Here is a 20,834-nt window from a genome sequence, read left to right on the forward strand (position 1 = left end):
CACAATCATTGCCTAATGCCTTCAAATTAGGTCCATGAAGTATTTAATTAAGGCCCCCAAGAAGTAAGAAAAGGAATAGAATAAATAAGAGAGAAGATAGTGTAACTTCTGGTACCTTCCTTCCGTCATAATGGTGAGGACCAGGTAAGACAATGGAGCAGTTCTCAACTGGTGTCCCTCATGGGAACAAGGCCCTTATATTCTGTAATAACCTTTCCTGACTACAGTAAATAAATGACCACCTCAGGCCTGAAACTTTCACAGAAATATGACAAGTGAAACTCCTGAAACTCACTTCTGCTTTGGGTTTGACATTCCTTTCCAAATTAATTGCTAAAATACAATCGCTGATTTATTTATTTTTTTTTTTTTTAAAAATTTTTTTTTTTTCAACGTTTTTTTTTTATTTATTTTTGGGACAGAGAGAGACAGAGCATGAACGGGGGAGGGGCAGAGAGAGAGGGAGACACAGAATCGGAAACAGGCTCCAGGCTCCGAGCCATCAGCCCAGAGCCCGACGCGGGGCTCGAACTCACGGACCGCGAGATCGTGACCTGGCTGAAGTCGGACGCTCAACCGACTGCGCCACCCAGGCGCCCCTACAATCGCTGATTTAAAAAAACAAAAACAAAAACAAAAACAAAACTGAATCTGACTTTTCATCTCTAGAGCCCTGTAGAAGGCAGTTCAGTTCGTTCCAGTTGTCTGGAAACAAAACCAGGAAAGAGGCTGATCCTGGTCCAGGCCAGTTGGGTCCCTACAGAGATGCACAGACCCGCGAGCACAGAGTGTACTCCCTCTCCAGCAAAAGCGGCCGCTGAAGACAGGGATTACCTGCATAAACTCCATAATTACTATGGGGGCAGAAAACAGAGCATATAACTCCAGTGACTGCTGGCAATCGTACTATATTTCCAGATCAAGAGCAGATTATACAATCAGCCCCGAGGACTAAATGTGTTAGGGGAAAGTAAAAAAGAAGGAAGAGTGGGTGAAAGTGCGCCAGCAAGCTGTCAAAGACAAGGAAGATATCGGTCTATAAAACGATAGATTTTGTTGCATGCTATATGTATTGCCCCAGTTGATTTTGGGTTTTCTAGTAACTCAGTAAATAAGATTTCTGTGGAAGTTACCCAATGAGTTAATTAAAAAGGATTCTGGAATACAGAAAATCCATTCCAAAGAGAGGAAAAACAAAACTAAAAAATATTGTGAACCCACCCCCACCCCCCACCCAAATCCCCGAAAAGCAAAATAAAAACAAAACAAACAACAAATAAGACACCAAAACAAGCAGGGGAATGAGATGCAATAAAGGAAATCAGCTCAACCACAGTATCAGTAAGAGATCACAGGCGGTTCCGGGCACTACTGATTTTGAGGGCACACTACAGGAAGCCACCACCGAGGGCCCAAGCACGACCTCACTGTGTCCACAAGAGGAAGGGAGGCCGGGAGAGCGATGCAGATTCAGCACGAGGTGAGCAGCGGGAGGTCCTCACCTTTATCTCCTTGAAGAAGGAAGCAGTTTCGCCCTCAATAATTGGCTGCAGCAAAGGGCTTCTCCGCTTGCTGGAGGGGGATCCCTGCGACAGGCGGTGACAGTTGGTTACACTGCGAACCCCTCTCCCTTTCCCACCAGGCTTCTGCTTCCTCTGAATCACTAGGGTTTATTACTGCCTTCGAATTATATACTCTAAACCCTCCCCACCAAAAATTCCCAGGAAAACCAGAAACAACCAAAGTTCTCGTCCGAGTTGGTGCTTCGCTCCAGAGCCCACAACCCAAACCAAGGAGGCCATGTTAGAGCAAGAATGGCATGTGAGTATGTGAACTGAACACAGAACAAACCTGAGGAGGAATGTGTGCTCCTCACTCTCTCTGCTGCCTGATTGCAATAGGTACAGGAACCCTAGAACTGTTACAAGCTTCAAGTAGAACAACATAGGCCCCTCAGGTGATTCAAAGGTTGTGTGACTTCCCTGTTTTACACTCACCTTATTTAGGGACACTTACTTAGGGGCACTAAGGGCTCCTAGCTGGAGAATGAAAGAACTCCTTAGACTTAATCCTTTCACTGGTTAGTTTACTAATTTATTCCACAAAAAATTCCTAGAAAAGTAGCTTTCTTCTAATGTACCTGCCTAAAGTCTCTGGAACCTCATTCCTATGAACAAGTACACTGTCAGAAGAAATACAAAGATCATATCTCAGGTTTAGAAATAAACAAGGAGGGTGGGGCGCCTGGGTGGCTGAGTCAGTAGGGGGTGCCTGGGCAGCTCAGTTAGTTAAGCGTCTGACTTCGGCTCAGGTCATGATCTTGAGGTTCACGAGTTCAAGCCCCATGTCGGGTTCTGTGCTGACAGCTCAGAGCCTGGAGCCTCCTTCAGGCTGCTTCAGATTCTGTGTCTCCTCCCTCTCTGCCCCTTCTCCACTCATGGGTTCTCTCTCAAAAATAATGAACATTAAGAAAAATTTTTAAAAAGAAATAAACAGGGAAGGTGCCTGGCTCAGTCGGCAGAGTGTGCGGCTCTTGATCTCAGGGTTGTGAGTTTGAGTTCTATGTTGGGTGCAGAGATTACTTGAAAATAAAATATTAAAAAAAAAAAAAGAAAGAAAAAAACAAGGAGATTTACTTTTGTAAAAAAATTATTTTAGAGAGAGAGGGGCTGCATGAGTGGGGGAGAGGGGGAGGGAGAGAGAGGGAGAGGGAGAGGGAGGGAGAGAGGGAGAGAGAGAGAGAGACAGAGAGACAGAGAGAGAATCCCAAGCAGGCTTCATACTCAGGGTGGAGTCCAATGCGGGGCTCAATCCCACAACTCCAGGATCATGACCCGAGATGAAATCAAGAGTGAGATGTTGAACAGACTGAGCCACCTAGGTGCCCCTAAACAAAGAGGTTTAAAGCAGGAATGGAAGAGAGGCAGCTAATGTAAGCATGCATTTTAATAACAAAATAAAAGCAAGGCCATGTCTGTTGATTGAAACGTTTAAAAGCCATCAGGGGAAGCCCCTAATATTCCTGGAGAGGAGAGCACTGGGACAGAGGCAAGTGATTCCCCAAGAGAAGGACAGGGCATTAACGCTCACCCATAAGCTGGGTGGAAAAGCCAAGACTGGAATATGGGAGGAGGGCTAGCTGGCCAGCGCCTGACAGGCCTTTCCAGAGCTGACAGCAAGTTTCCCGTCCCTTCTTTGGCCAAAAGCCGTTATGCGTAAGTCAGAGGATGGTGGTCTCCTTCCCTTTTCTTCTACCTCACGCTTGTCTGCAGCCTCCAAGAAAAGGAGGCTCTCTTGAGTTCCTTAGAGGATTTCTCCCTGGATAGGATTCCCAAGGGGGCTATCCCTCGCTTGGAGGGAGAGAGATGATTATTAACAGTGGGCCCTTGGGACAGAGAGGTCTGTGGACTGGAGAGGCCTAGAGAAACCACAGGCCTGTCCTGCTGGCACTCTGTCTCTGAGGAAAGGGGTGGGCGGTCCACCCAGCATGAGTCAGATCGATGTATACGTCAAAGCATGCCACCCAAAAGAAAACAAAACTCTATCAGCTTCACATTTGCTCATTTTTGGCAAATGTAGCCTCAGTAGTCTCTGATAAATCCTTCATTCCTCAAGCTTATGAACCATAAATATTAATGGCAGGTTTTAACTATGAAAGACTACTCATTAATGAGAAGGCAGGTTAGGGCTCTCTTAATATAGCCAGGGCCCATTCCAGCAGGCAATCAACCACAGAAAGGCGCCGTACTCACAATGATGGGTATGGTGTTGGCTCTGGACAGGATCTGTTTGACCAGCCGGTATCTGTCATACAGCGGCTTCATGACCTGACGTTCGTTCTTGGTTACCTGAAAGCAAGAGCGACGCAGCTGAGAAGCCTGCCTCTGGTGGTCAGGCTGTCAGCAGCTCAAGCTCAGGACCTGGGGGAAATACAGATGATTCAACTCCGCTCTGGCCATTCTTGCAAAATGTACTTAAACTGATAATATTTTTCAGCCAGTGAATGTTTAAAATATTGACTTTAGTTGCAGACCTTTGGAAATCAGCAGCATTGCTTTTCCTCAATCAAAACTACGACCAGAATTCCCAGGTGATTCAGGTTCAGGGAAGAAGAAAGCATGTATTTCTATAATACTTACGGTGCGGCTCTGTAATCCATTTTGTTTTACATGTTTGTCTCCCCATGAAGTTGTTTTTAAGGACAAGGTTCTGGCGAACAGTAGGTATTCAAGGAACATCTGCTGCAAGACTGCATGGACTGACTCCTCTCCATAGCCCTAAAATCTGGCAGGGCGCTCACAAATGTTTAAAGAGCAGCCCCTTCAGGCAGTGGTGGTGGTGGGGGGGGGGGGATGACACCCAACTCCCTGGGGTTTGGTACTAGAAGCCTTTCGTCATTTGCTGCTTCTCCTCTCCTGTCACACCTCAAGCTTCAGAGATAAACTAGGCTGTCTCCTACCTCTCTGCCTGGTCCTGTATGCCCTGCAAAGGCTGCCTCCCTGCTTCTTGGTTTGGCAGTTTCCAGATCAAAAGCCACCTCCCCCGTGCAGCATCTTCCAACATCCCCCATTCTGGGACACCTGCTCACTCACCTGTGTGTCACCTACTGCACCCTGTGTATACTTTGTAACTTCACACATGCTGTGCTACAGACTGAATGTGCATGTCTCTGCCAACCTCCTTTACTGAAACATAATCCCTCATGTAATGGCATTAAGCAGTTGGGACATTTGGAGGTGATTAGGTAAGGGTGGAACCCTCATGAATGGGATTTGTGCCCTTAAAAAAGAGAGCTCCCTTGCCCCGTCTTCTAAGTGAGGACAGTAAGAGAATGGCTGTTGGTGAACCAGGAAAGAGCCCTCACCAGACACTGAATCTAACAGTGCCTTGATCTTGGACTTCCCAGCCTCTACAGCTGTGAGAAATAAACTTTTGTTGTTTATAAGGCACTCGTCTATGGTATTTTGTTAGAGCAGATCTGTGGATGACACATTTTATACCCTATAGTAACTATGTGTTGGCATATCTGTCTCCTTTTTAAGACTGTAAGGCCCTTGAGAGCAGGTGTTTGTGTTTTGTATCCCTGGAAACTATGTCAGTGCCTGACATAATGGAAATATTACATGAATATCTGCAAAATGAGTGAACATTTAAAACATAAATATGTATGCAAAATGTATAGGTATGTATGCAGTTCACTTGTTTACTGAAATGGCCAAAGGGATCAAGTATCTTTGTTTTGAGTTTGCTATTTGTCTTCTGTGCTTTATTTCGGTGCACACATAAGGCATGAGTTACAGTGGTAAGGAAGGGCAAATAGCATTAGCTGTGACCATTTCTCTAATGGGCCTTTTGGGCCTCCAGCTTTGAAGACAACTGTGGATTATGCATGAATGGGTCACTCCTTTGTAACCTTTTATTTTTGCCTTTCTCAAAGTGGTCAACAATAAGTAGACTTTGGACAAACTTCATGTGTCAGGATAGGATCCTGCCATTATGCAAAAACATCTTGTGGACTTATTTTCTATTCAGAGCACTAAATAATCTTTTCTATTTCTTCCTAATGTCACAATGTTAAGAGTCAAGTGGAATTTTCCTATTTCTTGTTACCATATCAAAAGGAGTTTTAAAATTTTTATTTCACGGATGATTGTCAAAAAAGAAAGGGAATACAGACATCATTTTACACAAGAAAGTCTAAGGATCAAACTATGGATGTTACTACTGGACGCATGTACCACAACAGCTAACATGAAAGGACAGACAGTGCCAAGCATCAGCAAGAATGCTGAAGAACTGAACTCTCCTTCACTGCTGTGAAGAGTGGAACACTCTGGACAACTATGTGGCAGTGTCTACTAAGGCTGGACATAGGACTCCTCAGTTCCACTCTTTTTTTTTTTAATGTTTATTTATTTTTGAGACAGAGACAGAGCATGAGCAGGGGAGGGGCAGAGAGAGAGGGAGACACAGAATCTGAAACAGGCTCCAGGCTCTGAGCTGTCAGCACAGAGCCCAACGCAGGGCCCGAACCCATGAACCGCGAGATCATCACCTGAGCCGAAGATGGACGCTCAACTGAATAAGCCACCCAGGCGCCCCTCCTCAGTTCCACTCTTAAGTATATACCAAACAACCGTGGCCTTAAGCTCACCAAAAGCCATACAGAATTATGTTCACAGCAGCACCTGGAAACCATCCATATGGCTAACAATGGGGTGGATAAGGTATGTTCCCCAAACTGAATACTATACAGAATGAGGATGAATGAGCCACAGCTACAGGTAGCATTGTGCATTGATCTCACAAAAATAAACCCAAGTAAAATAAGCCAGACACTAAAGAATACATACTATAATATTCTACTTCTGTAAGTTCAAAAATAAGCAAGTAGAATCTACAGAGTTAGAAGTCAAGATGATGGTTTTTCCTTCACGCAGTGGAGGTCATGGTAAGGACTGGAAGGGGCTGGGAGCAGGGTTTTCAGAGGATCAGCAACATTTGTTTCTCGATGCTGGTTACCTGGACTTGTTTACTTTGTGAAACTGCATCAAAATATGTATTTATAATTTCAATTCCTTTCTGTATTTATGTCATACTTCAGCAAGAGTTGAACAACAGCCACAGATAAGTCTGAGGAGTAGAAATGGAAGGACTTGTACAATCTCACGTGTAGAATGACAAAATTTAGGACTGGAACACATGGAATAACTTTTTAAATACAAGATGTATCCATTAAATGTGTTTCAGATGAGGTTAAGGCACATCCTAATTGTCACCACATAACATGTGGAGAAATACTGTGCAAGATAAACAATAGTTTAGTGACCAAAAGACAAACCAAAAATAATCATAAGGAGCTAGCATTTCCCCATTGTGGACTTGCATCCTATTACTTGTTGCTTGGCATAAACATCTTTGGATTGTAGAGGATGGTCTGGATTTTAGAAGGAGACTTACCTGGTAAAACCAGTCAGCTATGGCAAATTTAAAATATTAAATATCTTTAAGTCTGACGGATGGAAAGAACTGTTACTACTTGATTTACACCAGAATTATTTTCATGAAATATCTCTGAAGACAAAGGCTTGGTGATACTCCTAAGTTAATACAATTTTCACTCACCATAAAGCCATGTCACATGCAATTATCAGTAGTGGATTTGTTAGATGAGCCAAAATCTAACCAACAGTTACATAAACAAAGCAGGGCCTTGGCTGAACTGCTAAAAAAGGGTCAGCTGATATTAAATGGACCATGGGAAAACTGTTTGGAAGTCAATGTCTCTTATTCTTGAATCATGGGCTGCTTGGAGATTCTGTTATTGACCCAGTTCTTGGTTCTGGCCTTTAAATGAGCCAATAAAGTTCTCTGAGCCTCGGTTTCCTGATTGGTAAACTGTAGAATTCAGATTAGAAAATCTTTATGATGTACAGTTGCTTGAAGATAACTTTAGGCTAAGCATGTAATACATGGTATTTTCTATTATACTTTCACTCCTCTTGCCTCAAACCTTTATTAGATTTTCATTTAGGTGGTAGCTGTGAATGGCTTTCCAGTGTGTGGGAAAAGGGTTACTACAGAGATGTATTTTGCACACAAATCAGGACAACGTAAAAACCTAGATACAAACATCTAATGGGGGAAGGCAGCTCCTCCCATTCTGTCTTTGTTTTTGATTAAAAGAAATCTTCATTTACTGGTCTCTTACCACTTTATTTGGTTGCTCTGTAAAGTCTCAGATAATATTTCCAGGTACCATGGGAACACCAGACAATAATTAATCCACATTTAAGTAGAGGAAAGTCTTGGACAGAAATTACAAAGACCTGATGAGACAACTGTATTTGCCTGCATTTATCTTTTGTGATGGTTTTTGTCTTAGCCTCAGATAAAACTTCCCTATAGAAATACCCATTTGGGGTCTGTTACCTGCACAACACAACAAAGGTCAAAGAGAAAATGATTGATGCTTTTAATTTGAAGATAAAGATGGAACTAGAACCATGGCATGTTAGAGCTAGATGAGCCTTGTTTTTTCATATGATGAAACTAAGCACCTGAGAGGGTAATGACTTGCCCAAGGCAGTAGATCTGGGTCAAGAACTCAGGTTTACTGACTCCCAGCCCAGTTTTCTTTCCATTCACATATGAGCAAGATGTGAAGTAAAGTAGAAACTTAACATGGTTAAGACATACTAAAAATGTCACAGTGAAGCATTTTCCTCTAATAGGGCTTAACCAAGTTATCTTCTGAATATAAAGAATTCTGCCTTCCAAGCTCAGAGCTCTGCCTGTATTGAGTTCACAAGACCTCTAGCTATCAACAGTAGCACAGAAGCACTGTGCCACCTAAAAATCTTCTTAGTAAAACAAGTGATTTGAGTTTGTGTGTGGAGGGATACCTCTGAGTCATAAAACCACTGGCAGGAGAAGACAAATGAGATGGATTCTTAGAACTATTGCATATTGGCCCATCAACTCAGAAAATGGCAACTGTTTCCTCTTTATTATCAGGTAAAAACGGTGGACTGTGCGATGAGCTGATGGCAATGGCCAACTTCGGCAAGATCCAGATCAGGATTTACATGCAGATCAAGTGGATTGATGGGCTACTCCAAGGAACAAATCAAAGCACACCTGATGGAGGGTCCAAAATAGCACTACAAGTAGGGTAATAAAATAACCAAAGTCACAACAACAGAGAGCAAGTAACAATCTCTGAAAAAACACCTCCTGAAGGGCCAGGCCCTGGACAGTATATGACCCTCTTTTAATATAGCAGTGCTCACAGGTACAGACCACACAACAAGCTTTTGAAACGCGTAAGGGGCAGAAAACTAGCCAAAATGATGAAACAGAAGAACTCTCCTCAAAAGAAATTCTAGGAAGTAGAGACAGCTAACGAACTGATCAAAAACTATTTATAAATTTTTTTATTAACGTTTATTTATTTTTGAGACAGAGAGAGACAGAGCATGAATGGGGGAGGGTCAGAGAGAGAGGGAGACACAGAATCTGAAACAGGCTCCGGGCTCCGAGCTGTCAGCACAGAGCCCGATGCGGGGCTCGAACTCACGGACCGCGAGATCGTGACCTGAGCCGAAGTCGGCTGCTTAACTGACTGAGCCACCCAGGCGCCCCTGATCAAAAACTATTTAAGCAATATAACAGAACAAGAATTTAGAATAATAGTCATAAAATTAATTGCTAGGCTTGAAAAAAGTATAGAGGACAGCAGAGAATCTATTGCTACAGAGATCAAGGGACTAAAATATAGTCATGAGGAGCTAAAAATGCTATAAATGAGGTGCAAAATAAAATGGAGGCGGCCATAGCACAGATTGAGGAGACAGAGGGGAGAATAGGTGAATTAGAAGATAAAATTATGGAAAAAGAGGAAGCTGAGAAAAAGAGAGACAAATAAATCCAGGAGTAGGAGGGGAGAACTAGAGAACTACGTGATGCAATCAAATGGAACAATATCTGTATCACAGGAATTCCAGAAGAAGAAGAAGAGAGAGAGAAAGGGGCTGAAGGTGTACTTGAACAAATCATAGCTGAGAACTTCCCTGATCTGAGGAAGGAAACAGGCATTAAAATCTAAGAGGCACAGAGAACTCCCTTCAGACATAACTTGAGTCGATTTTCTGCACAACATATCATAGTGAAACTGGCAAAATACAAGGATAAAGAGAGAATTCTGAAAGCAGTTAGGGATAAACGGGCCTTACCATACAAAGATAGACACATAAGGGTATTAGCAGACCTATCTACTAAAATTTGGCAGGCCAAAAAGGAATGGCAGAAAATCTTCAATGTGATGAACAGGAAAAATATGCAGCTGAGAATCCTTTACCCAGCAAGTCTGTCATTCAGAATAGAAGGAGAGATAAAGGTTTTCCCAAACAAACAAAAACTGAAGGAATTCATCACCACTAAACCAGCCCTACAAGAGATCCTAAGGGGGACTCTGTGAGTGAAATGTTGCAAGGACCACAAATTACCAGAGACATCCCTACAAACATGAAATCTACAGATATCACAATGATTCTAAACACATATCTTTCACTAATAACACTGATTGTAAAAGGACTAAATGCTCCAACCAAAAGACACAGTTTCAGAATGGATAAAGAAACAAGACCCATCTATTTGCTGTCTACAAGAGACTCATTTTAGACCTGAGGACACCTTCAGATTGAAAGTGAGGGGATCGAGAACTATCTATCATGCTACTGGAAGTCAAAAGAAAGCTGGAGTAGCCATACTTCTATCAGACAAACTAGACTTTAAATTAAAGCTGTAACAAGAGATGAAGAAGGCCATTATATAATGGTTACAGGGTCTATCCATCAGGAAGAGCTAACAATTATAAATGTCCATGCGCCGAATACGGGAGCCCCCAAATATATAAAACAATTACTGACGAACATAAGCAACCTTATTGATAAGAATGTGGTAATTGCAGGGGACTTCAATACCCCACTTACAACAATGGATAGATCATGTAGCATCAATAAAGAAACAAGGGCCCTGAATGATACATTGGGTCAGATGGACTTGACAGATATATTTAGAACTCTGCATCCCAAAGCAACAGAATATACTTTCTTCTCGAATGCATGTGGAACATTCTCCAAGATAGATGACAAACTGGGCCACAAAACAGCCCTTCATAAGTATACAAGAATTGAGATCATACCATGCATACTTTCAGACCACAATGCTATGAAGCTTGAAATCAACCACAGGAAAAAGTCTGGAAAACCTCCAAAAGCATGGAGGTTAAAGAACACCCTACCAAAGAATGAATGGGTCAACCAGGCATTAGAGAAGAAATTAAAAATCATATGGAAACAAATGAAAATGAAGACACAACCATCCAAATGATTTGGGATGCAGCGAAGGCAGTCCTGAAAGGAAAATACATTGCAATCCAGGCCTATCTCAAGAAACAAGAAAAATCCCAACTACAAAATCTAACAGCACACCTAAAGGAAATAGAAGCAGAACAGCAAAGGCAGCCTAAACCCAGCAGAAGAAGAGAAATAAACAATCAGAGCAGAGCAGAAATAAACAATATAGAATCTAAAAAAAACAGGAGAGCAGATCAATGAAATCAAGAGTTGTTTTTTTGAAAAAATAAACAAAATTGATAAACCTCTAGCCATGCTTCTCAAAAAGTAAAGGGAGATGACCCAAATAGATAAAATCATGAATGAAAATGGAATTATCACCACCAATCCCTGAGAAATACAAGCAATTATCAGGGAATACTATGAAAAATTATATGCCAACAAACTGGACAACCTGGAAGAAATGGACAAATTCCTAAGCACCCACACACTACCAAAACTCAAACGGGAAGAAGTAAATTTGAACAGACCCATAACCACCGAAGAAATTGAACCAGTTATCAAAAATCTCCCAACAAATAAGAGTCCTGGGCCAGATGGCTTCCCAGGGGAATTCTACCAGACATTTAAAGCAGAGTTAATACCTATCCTTCTCAAGCTGTTCCAAAAAACAGAAATGGAAGGAAAACTTCCAGACTCATTCTATGAAGCCAGCATTACCTTGATTCCCAAACCAGACAGAGACCCCACAAAAAAGGAGAATTACAGGCCAATATCCCTGATGAACATGGATGCAAAAATTCTCAACAAGATACTAGCAAATCGAATTCAACAGCATATAAAAAGTATTATTCACCATGATCAAGTGGGATTCATTCCTGGGCTATAGGACTGGCTCAATACTCACAAATCGATGTGACATATCACATTAATAAAAGAAAAGATGGAAACCATATGATCCTATCAATAGAAGCAGAAAAAGCATTTGACAAAATACAGCACCCTTTCTTAATAAAGACCCTCGAGAAAGTCGGGATAGAAGGAACATACTTAAACATCACAGAAGCCATTTATGAAAAGCCCATAGCTAATATCCTCCTCAATGGGGAAAAACTGAGAGCTTTCTCCCTGAGATCAGGAACACGACAGAGATGTCCATTCTCACCGCTGTTGTTTAACATAGTGTTGGAAGTTCTGGCATCAGCAATCAGACAACAAAAGGAAATCAAAGGCATCAAAATTGGCAAAGATGATGTCAAGCTTTCACTTTTTGCAGATGACATGATTCTATACATGGAAAATCCAACAGACTCCACCAAAAGTCTAGAACTGATACATGGATTCAGCAGTTACAGGATACAAAATTAATGTACAGAAATCAGTTGTGTTTTTATAAACCTATAATGAAGCAACAGAAAGACAAATAAAGAAACTGATCCCATTCACAATTGTACCAAGAAGCATAAAACACCTAGGAATAAACCTAACCAAAGATGTGAAAGATCTGTATGCTGAAAATTATAGAAAGCTTATGAAGGAAATTGAAGAAGATACAAAAAATGGAAAAACACTCCGTGTTCATGGATTGGAATTATAAATATTGTTAAAATGTCAATACTACCCAAAGCAATCTACACAATCAATGCAATCCCAATCAAAATTGCACCAGCATTCATCTCGAAGCTAGAACAAGCAATCCTGAAATTTGTATGGAACCACAAAAGACCCCAAATAGCCAAAGTAATAATGAAGAAAAAAAAACAAAGCAGAAGGTATCACAATCCCAGACTTTAGCCTCTACTACAAAGCTGTCATCATCAAGACAGCATGGTATTGGCACAAAAACAGACACATAGACCAATGGAATAGAATAGAGACTCCAGAACTGGACCCACAAAAGTATGGCCAAATAATCTTTGACAAAGCAGGAAAGAATATCCAATGGAAAAAAGACAGTCTCTTTAACAAATGGTGCTGGGAGAACTGGACAGCAACATGCAGAAGAATGAAACTAGACCACTTTCTTACACCATTCACAAAAATAAACCCAAATGGATGAAGGACCTGGGTGTGAGACAGGAAACCATCAAAACCCTAGAGCAGAAAGCAGGAAAAAACCTCTCTGATCTCAGCCGCAGCAATTTCTTACTTGACACATCTCCAAAGGCAAGGAAATTAAAAGCAAAAGTGAACTACTGGGGCCTCATGAAGATAAAAAGCTTCTGCACTGCAAAGGAAACCATCAACAAAACTAAAAGGCAACCGACGGAATGGGAAAAGATATTTGCAAATGACATATCTGATAAAAGACTAGTATCCAAAATTTATAAAGAACTGACCAAACTCCACACCCAAAAAACAAATAACCCAGTGAAGAAATGGGCAGAAAACATGAATAGACACTTCTCTAAAGAAGACATCCGGATGGCCAACAGGCACATGAAAAGATGCTCACCATCACTCCTCATCAGGGAAATACAAATCAAAACCACACTGAGATACCACCTCATGCCGGTCAGAGTGGCTAAAATGAACAAATCAGGAGACTATAGATGCTGGAGAGGATGTGGAGAAACGGGAACCCTCTTGCACTGTTGGTGGGGATACAAACTGGTGCAGCAGCTCTGGGAAACAGTTTGTAGGTTCCTCAAAAAATTAAAAACAGATCTACCCTATGACCCAGCAATAGCACTGCTAGGAATTTACCCAAGGGATACAGGAGTGCTGATGCATAATAGGGGCACTTGTACCCCAATGTTTATAGCAGCACTTTCAACAATAGACAAATTATGGAAAGAGCCTAAATGTCCATAAAGTGACAAATGGATAAAGATGTGGTTTATATATACAATGGAATATTATTTGGCAATGAGAAAGAATGAAATCTGGCCATTTGTAGCAACATGGATGGAACTGGAGAGTATTATGCTAAGTGAAATAAGTCAGGCAGAGAAAGACATACCGTATGTTTTCACTCATATATGGATCCTGAGAAACTTAACAGAAGACCAGAGGGGAGGGGAAGGGGGGAAAGTTATAGAGAGGGAAGGAAGCAAACCATAAGAGACTCTTAAATACTGAGAACTGAGGGTTGATGGGGGGTGGGGGAGAGGGGAGGGTGGGTGATGGGCATTGAGGAGGGCACCTGTTGGGATGAGCACTGGGTGTTGTATGGAAACCAATTTGACAATAAATTATACACACAAACACACACACACACACACACACATATATGTTAATATATATATAAAGTTAAACTAATTGATAAAAAAATGGTAGACTGTGCAAAGAGAAGATAGTCCTGAACAGCAGATAACCAGAGGGAAGTATTTACATAAAGCTTCAGAGTTTGCATTCAAATTTGAACATAGTGTGTTTAGGGTCATGTTAGTTCCCAAGGTATTAAAATACAACATTAAAATCTACTGATGAGGAACAGCATCAAGAAGAAACTAGAAGTTGTGAGCAAGCAACTCCTTCCTTCCCCTCTACATTACCATAAAGGTATGGTTGACAAAGGTAATACAGTGACATATAGTTATGTGTTGTACTTCCTGTGACATGGACTTCGATGAGACTGGTCCTTAAATGTTAAAAAGGACATGCTTTCCTAATAATTAATAGAGATTTATGTAAATGAGTGTTTTTGTTTTTCATACACATGTCAATCTGTAGAGTGCGCCGTTAAAGCAAACAGCCTTGTTTAAAAAAATCTACAAAGCAGCAGACAACTGTTTTGGTCTGTGATTTTGATATTCGTTGTCCTTTCAAATCAGAATTTGTAGACTCAGCAAAAACCCATGAGCTTTGAGCACCTGCTTTTCTAAAAAACAAGAAAAAAAAACCCCAAAAAAGCAAAAAAACCCACAAACCCACAACAACAAACAAACGAAAAACAAAACAAAACAAAATAAAAAAAAACCAACAACAGCTAGGATTTGGAATGAAAGTTTAGCTCTGGGAATACATGTATTTTTCTTCTAAGAAGAGTTTGCCCAAATGGTATTTACAGTTCAGGGTCCACGGTAACATCACAGATCTAAGAATGAAAAGTTCACTCTTTGATATTCACACTGGCCAGATATCAAATGAACTCTGCTTTTTGTGAGGAGGCTGGAGCATCATGTTCCAGAGGGAGGCAGACAGTCTGACTGCGAACCAGCAACTAATGCCACTCAAAGTTCTAGAGCACTTGTTTCCTGCCCTATGAGATGCTAAAATCTGGACCCAAAAGGGTGTTTTTCCAACATCTAAAAAAACCATGAAAGAAAAGGGAATAACAAAGCAGGGCCAAGATCTAAGATTTCACATTCCTAATGATAAGAGTGCTAAAAAAAATTTGTGTTCTTTCTCCTGGTTCCATCATTTAATAAGAAGTAGGCCGTAGACAGCAGAACAGATACTTGTAGCAAAAGTGAAAACATCATTGATTGGGCACCCCTAAATCTGCTACCAAGCCACTGTGTCCCACTACTCAGGCCAGACAGCCCACAGGTAAATGTGTGCGTGTGTGTCTGTCAGCCAGTCTCCATGACAACCTAGAACAGACATCTCTGAGGTTACCACAGTAGCTCAAAGCCAACAGAGCTGGTCTCAGTAGGGCTGGGTTCTGAATCTAGGTCTTCCTATCCCAGTCCACGTACATGGCCTCAGGCCAGGCAGAATGAGAGGATCTGTGCCCAACTCTGAGCAACAAACATCTGGCACACAAGCGCCTGAAGTGGCAGTAAAGATTAGGATGAGAAAGCAGCTGAGAGATCTCAGGCCTCAGGCAAGGAAGTCTTTAAAGGAGTCTATCAATGTCGTATGTAAATATACACCACGAGCAGAGAAGGAACGCTGGAGAAGGAAAGCACGAGAGTCCTGCCCACCTGTCGGCCATGAGGAGAGCTGTACTTAAAAGCCTCTGAGCCGACTGTGGAGAAGGGGTCTCTCTCTTCTAGAAGGATTTCAGTTTCACTTCTACAAGTGCTGAGTCCTCCAGGAGAAAAGGACAAAGTTTCACAATATATCTGAGCTCCAGTGCATTTACTATTTGGTTCAATGCCTTTAAAAAATCCAAAACAAAACTTGACTTGAAACAGAACCATTATCCCAGAGCACCAGTATTTTTCCGCTGTTGGGACAGGCCAGCCAAATCAATCAGCAGCAGCTCCAGCTTTTTTTTTTTTTTTTAATTTAAACCTGATAAATCCAGAACCAAAATACCATGGAGGATGCAATCTATAGACAGTTCATTGGGCACACAGTATGTATCAGGTCTCTGTGCTAGATGCTGAGGACCAGGTGCACTGCTCGGTGAACAAAACCCAGAATTCCTGCCCTCACAGATCTTAGAGTCTAGTGCAATTCTAGTCTGGAAACAAGTCTTTATTCAAAAGAGTGTATTTTACATGAAAATACTATCTCTGTTATATAGCCAGGGCTGTGGCTGCAGAAGAGATCTATGCATTTTGGCTATATAAAAATCCTCTGGGAATATAAACTTCATGCTTCTTTAACACCTGCTCTTAAGAACTTGTTTTGTTGGGTTCTTGGCAACACTCTTAACAGAAGGTCACTAGGAGTAACTGACAAAGATATCTGATTACAAGCTCCTTAAGGAATAAAGCAGAAGCCTATTGGGCCACAGTCTCTCCCAGGACTCACAACAAACATGCAATAAACATGCTTGCTGAATAACAAATCTCTTCAAATGCTTCCTGTTGCTGTGAAAAGGCAAAGCCATATTTTGGACTCCTCACACTTTTGGTTCAGGACGATGGCTGAAATTTCTCTACAGATAAACACTGGTTGCAACTACACTGAAGAGAGACTGAATTCTAGGGTAGATCATACTAGTTTAACACCTTCATTTTATGGATAAGAATGCCTAGAGCCCGTCATGACTTGTAGGGGCAGATCTGAGGCCAGGGAAATTTCTAGGGCTCTGTGCTATAATCTATAATCTACACCCCTCTATCACTGTCCCCCTGAAGCCAAACACAAGTGACTAAATGTTAGCTGCAAACTAATTTGTCTTTGGAGCTCAAACTCCACAACTGCTTGAGAGTGGAAGGCTCTTATCAGTTTAGTCTTTGGAAAGCTTAGTTCTGGTGAAAATATGTAATAATCTGATAAACATCAGGAAAACTCAAGTGTACAATACTGTACACAGAAGATTCATTTCTAAGGCCAAAGAGTTCACCCCCCATCAGAAAATTCAGTACATTCACATACCGGCCGTCCATGGATGCTTTCATAATATAGCAGAGCTTTCTGCAGAGCTACCTTCTCATTAGCAATCTGGTCTTTGGTCATATCCTGAATAAACACAAGGATAGAGAAATGAAAGAGGGGGAAACATTTACGAACATCCCAACTTCTTTATTTAAACAAATTTTCTCAAGTAACGTTAAAGAGAATCATCATACAATAGCTCCTTGAGCTCTATTCAAAGCTCACTTAGGAATGAGCTCTTCCTGACTCTTTTACTGGAAATATGGATAGCACAGGCGAGGCATCATCAACTACTTGCATCTCCCATGTGGCAGCAAAGGTACGCTGAATACTGAGGTAAGCAAGGCAGCGAGGCACATGGGGGTCAGCTCAATGGCCCAAGCAGTGACTACAGTCACAAATCACAAGGTCCCAAAGCTCTGTCTATAATCCTTCTACTTCAGACTCATCAAACCGTCTGTTAGCCTGAATGAGGTCCTTCTGTGATCTGTACAATAGAGTTTTCTGCTTCCAGTTTGTAGTCATAAACCAAAGTACCTCCAGTGAAAACACTCGAAAGCTGTTTCAGCAGCCTCCCTAGGCATCTAAGAGTGTGGAAGATGAGGGTGTGGGAGGTCTGCAAAGGTGTCACCACATCTCTCTTCCCATTGGGACCCATGTGTCAGGCCCTATGTTCCTACCATGTTGACTGGAATGGTTTAGGACTAGCAGTTAGCTGGGGCCTTCACCAAATCGCCACACCTTAATGTCCTCAGGACGGCTGGTTTCTGTCCGCTTCTCCTGGAGCTTCCTCTGGATGGATTCCAGTGTGGCTTCAACGCTGGGCTTTATTACTTTATCCATGAGCTCTTGCTTCTTCTCCTCTTCTTTCTCAAGCTGGGAACCAAAACTCTTGGGGAGCGTGTTACTTCGCTGCCGCATCCTGGGGGTTAGGTCCTCTTCAGATATCTTTAGTTTTGACTCTAGTTGAAAAGATTTGGGGGTGGTGATACATGAGAATTGATGTCTGCTGAACCCAGATTGCTTTTCTGTGTTGTTAATAACTGTTTAGCCCCATCTTTTTGAAAGAAAGTATCTAATTATATCAGTAGTTAAAATCCTTGGGTTATTATGTAAAAGCCTGAAAAAATGCTCATGTTTTCTTGGATTATCTGGAATGTTTTCCAAATTCCTGGGAAAGCTTTAGCTATGTAACATCCATGCTTTGTCCACACCAACAGGTTTGCTGTTCTCAGAATGTGACAGACGTTTCCTATACTTTCTCCCTTACTGTTTATAGGTACTTACTGATTCAGCACTCAACTGCTGGCCAACTTTTTCTCAATAACTTACATCCCTCGTTTTGGAATTACTTTCCCTTTCTATTCTATTTGGTTGTTTATGACTGTCTCCTAAAAGACAGCATGCTTTTTGAGGGACAAGGACCAAATTCTTTTCATAGACATCTGTGTTTATAGGTCTTCTCCTAACACCACAGCAAATAAAACCTTGGTACTTTAGTAAGTGTTGACTTGAAACCATCATCCTTAAATTCGTGATTTAGGGAATTGGAGAAATGTTTCAGAATTTGCATCTTAGCTGATCTGAGTTGACCTGTGATAGAGACCATGGACAGACATGGGCAAGGTGTCCCCTGAACACCACATGCACTGGGAAGCAGTGTTAAGGAACTGGTCTTTTCTGAAATACTTCAGCCCGTGGTCAGGATGTGGTGAGATCATGAATTCTGCAGGTGGCATGTCTTACAGAAGCCATGCCATGGGTCTAGAACTTTACCTACCTTTAAGTTGTTTCCGGAATTTGGCAAGGTCATTTGTCCATTTTAGAACCTCTGGATTGGCTGCTTTGTCACTGTGGGAAGGCTGAGAAAGGGAAAATTTAACATAAATGTTTTCAAACTGGGGCAGGAAAAAGAAGAAAAGTTTGATGATGAGTTTGTTTTAAAGAGGAAGGGAAAGTTGAGTCCCACTGGAAAAAGAAATTAAACATGAACAATCACAGCAAACGTCACAGGTGTGATTCCACTGTCTTTCTTTACATCTGGTTATTTTTGATGCTTTCAAAGAATTCCTCAGAGGCAAAATGGTGAATTTCTATGAGGTCCATGGCCTGTTTTCATGAGTTGTAGGGCTCAGGCCATCAGGCTAACAGAACAGAAAGCAGAGGGGTGTAGGTTTTACACTGCAATCACCATGCAAATGCCTTTTTGCTGCACTTGGGGGCAATGCTAAGATAGATCTGAGAGTAGAATGAGGTCAACGCTAATGAAATTTTAGAAGATAATCTTGAATGAAGTTTTAGCCAACTAGAAGACATCATTTAATGATTTTTCCCATTCCTTTTCATGGATAAATGTATAAGATGTCGACTACAACGTTCAATTATTTGTAAGAATACCCTGTACAAGGAAAATGCTGATACATGATGTTTGGGACTTATCAGGGTTTCCCATCCAGTTTTTACTGCCTTTTTGTCTTAAGGTCCATAGAAATCTCCCTTAATCTTTCATCACTTCTCTGAGCTGCTGACAGGCTGGCATGTCAGCATGTCAGGGGACAGGAGGGGACAGGGAGAACCCTGCGAGGAGGCACTTACTCTGTACTTCCTCTCTTCTTCAAATCTATCTTCAAACTTTCGGATCTTCTTTTTAAGGCTCTGAATCCGTCGCGTGAGCTGGGCAGGCGTCAGGTCCTCCTGCTCATCATCGTAGGACCCGAGAGAGGAGCTCCGTCGCCTGTGAGGGGCACAGCGTGGGGAACTCACTGCCTGACAGGTGGGGCTTGGGGAAGGGGATGCAGCATGGAGGGAGAGGGTCCCAAAGGTCTCCATCCTCTTGAATAAGAAAAAGTTGACTACCAGTTCACTTTGTGACCCTGGGCTCTAGATGTCCCATTTATTAAATAGGTCTTTCTCTTGCTCACATTTACGATTAGCAAAGGTAGTACTAAACTATGTGCTGCAGACCCCACATTTTAGATAAGCTTTGGAAAGGATGTGCTAATGGAAATTCAGTATGTGGTGATATAGTTGGGCCAATTGAAAAATTACAATGGGGCCTGCATACTGGGATGGAGTATTCCCCATAGGTTCTTCCAAAGACTTACAATGTAACTTAAAAAATTACTAGCCATCAACACCATTCCTATTCTTTCTAATGTTATGGCGATGATGCAACTGCTTACCAGCAACACAGACATACCTCATGAAAGAATGGGAATTTGGGGGAGAAGGAGGCACTTCTGTGTCATCCAGGTATTGCCGACTCTGCCCATAAGCGTAGAACCGAGGAGAGAGCATGGGGTCACTGTCCTCATCCAGGAGCTGACGAATCAGGCGCCCAGCCTGCGGGGAGAGGTGCGCTTCGTCGGAGTCCACGTTCTCCTGCTGCCACGAGAAGGTAGGGACTGGCTCTGGAAAATACAGAGGGTAAGAAGTCAAAACCACTCATAAAAGCAAATTGTTTCCAGAGTGTTGGGTGGTGGGATGGGCTAAGTGGGTGATGGGCATTAAGGAGGGCACTTATTGGGATGAGCACTGGGTGGTGTATGTAACCGACGAATCACTAAATTCTACTCCTGAAACCAAGACTACCCTATATGTTAACTAACTTGGATTTAAATTTAAAAAAGAAAGAAAGGAAGAAAGAAAGAAAGAAAGAAAGCATAATTGTTCCCTAAGTTTTCTGAATGGTTTAGGATGCACTGGATTTGGGAGGCACTGAACAACCTCTCACTTCAGATTTCAGGTGCAGATGAA

At 41.9% G+C, this 20,834-nt stretch overlaps 1 protein-coding gene across 3 annotated transcripts in view; it reads right to left on the reverse strand.

Annotated features, from left to right (window-relative positions):
• Positions 1–20,834, reverse strand: part of FAM13A (family with sequence similarity 13 member A) — a 330,318-nt gene that overhangs the window by 11,986 nt on the left and 297,498 nt on the right. For 2 of the 3 annotated variants that reach the window (XM_049630874.1, XM_049630876.1), the window contains 7 exons: positions 20,278–20,488; positions 19,674–19,812; positions 18,859–18,940; positions 17,820–18,040; positions 17,079–17,162; positions 3,753–3,848; positions 1,503–1,586 (listed from right to left, as the gene is read on the reverse strand). In XM_049630874.1, the coding sequence (XP_049486831.1) occupies positions 1,503–1,586; positions 3,753–3,848; positions 17,079–17,162; positions 17,820–18,040; positions 18,859–18,940; positions 19,674–19,812; positions 20,278–20,488 (917 nt within the window). The remainder of the gene's footprint in view (positions 1–1,502; positions 1,587–3,752; positions 3,849–17,078; positions 17,163–17,819; positions 18,041–18,858; positions 18,941–19,673; positions 19,813–20,277; positions 20,489–20,834) is intronic. The other variant, XM_049630875.1, reaches the window with a different exon arrangement.

The sequence above is a fragment of the Panthera uncia genome, chromosome B1, assembly GCF_023721935.1.
Source record: "Panthera uncia isolate 11264 chromosome B1, Puncia_PCG_1.0, whole genome shotgun sequence".
NCBI lineage: Eukaryota > Metazoa > Chordata > Mammalia > Carnivora > Felidae > Panthera > Panthera uncia.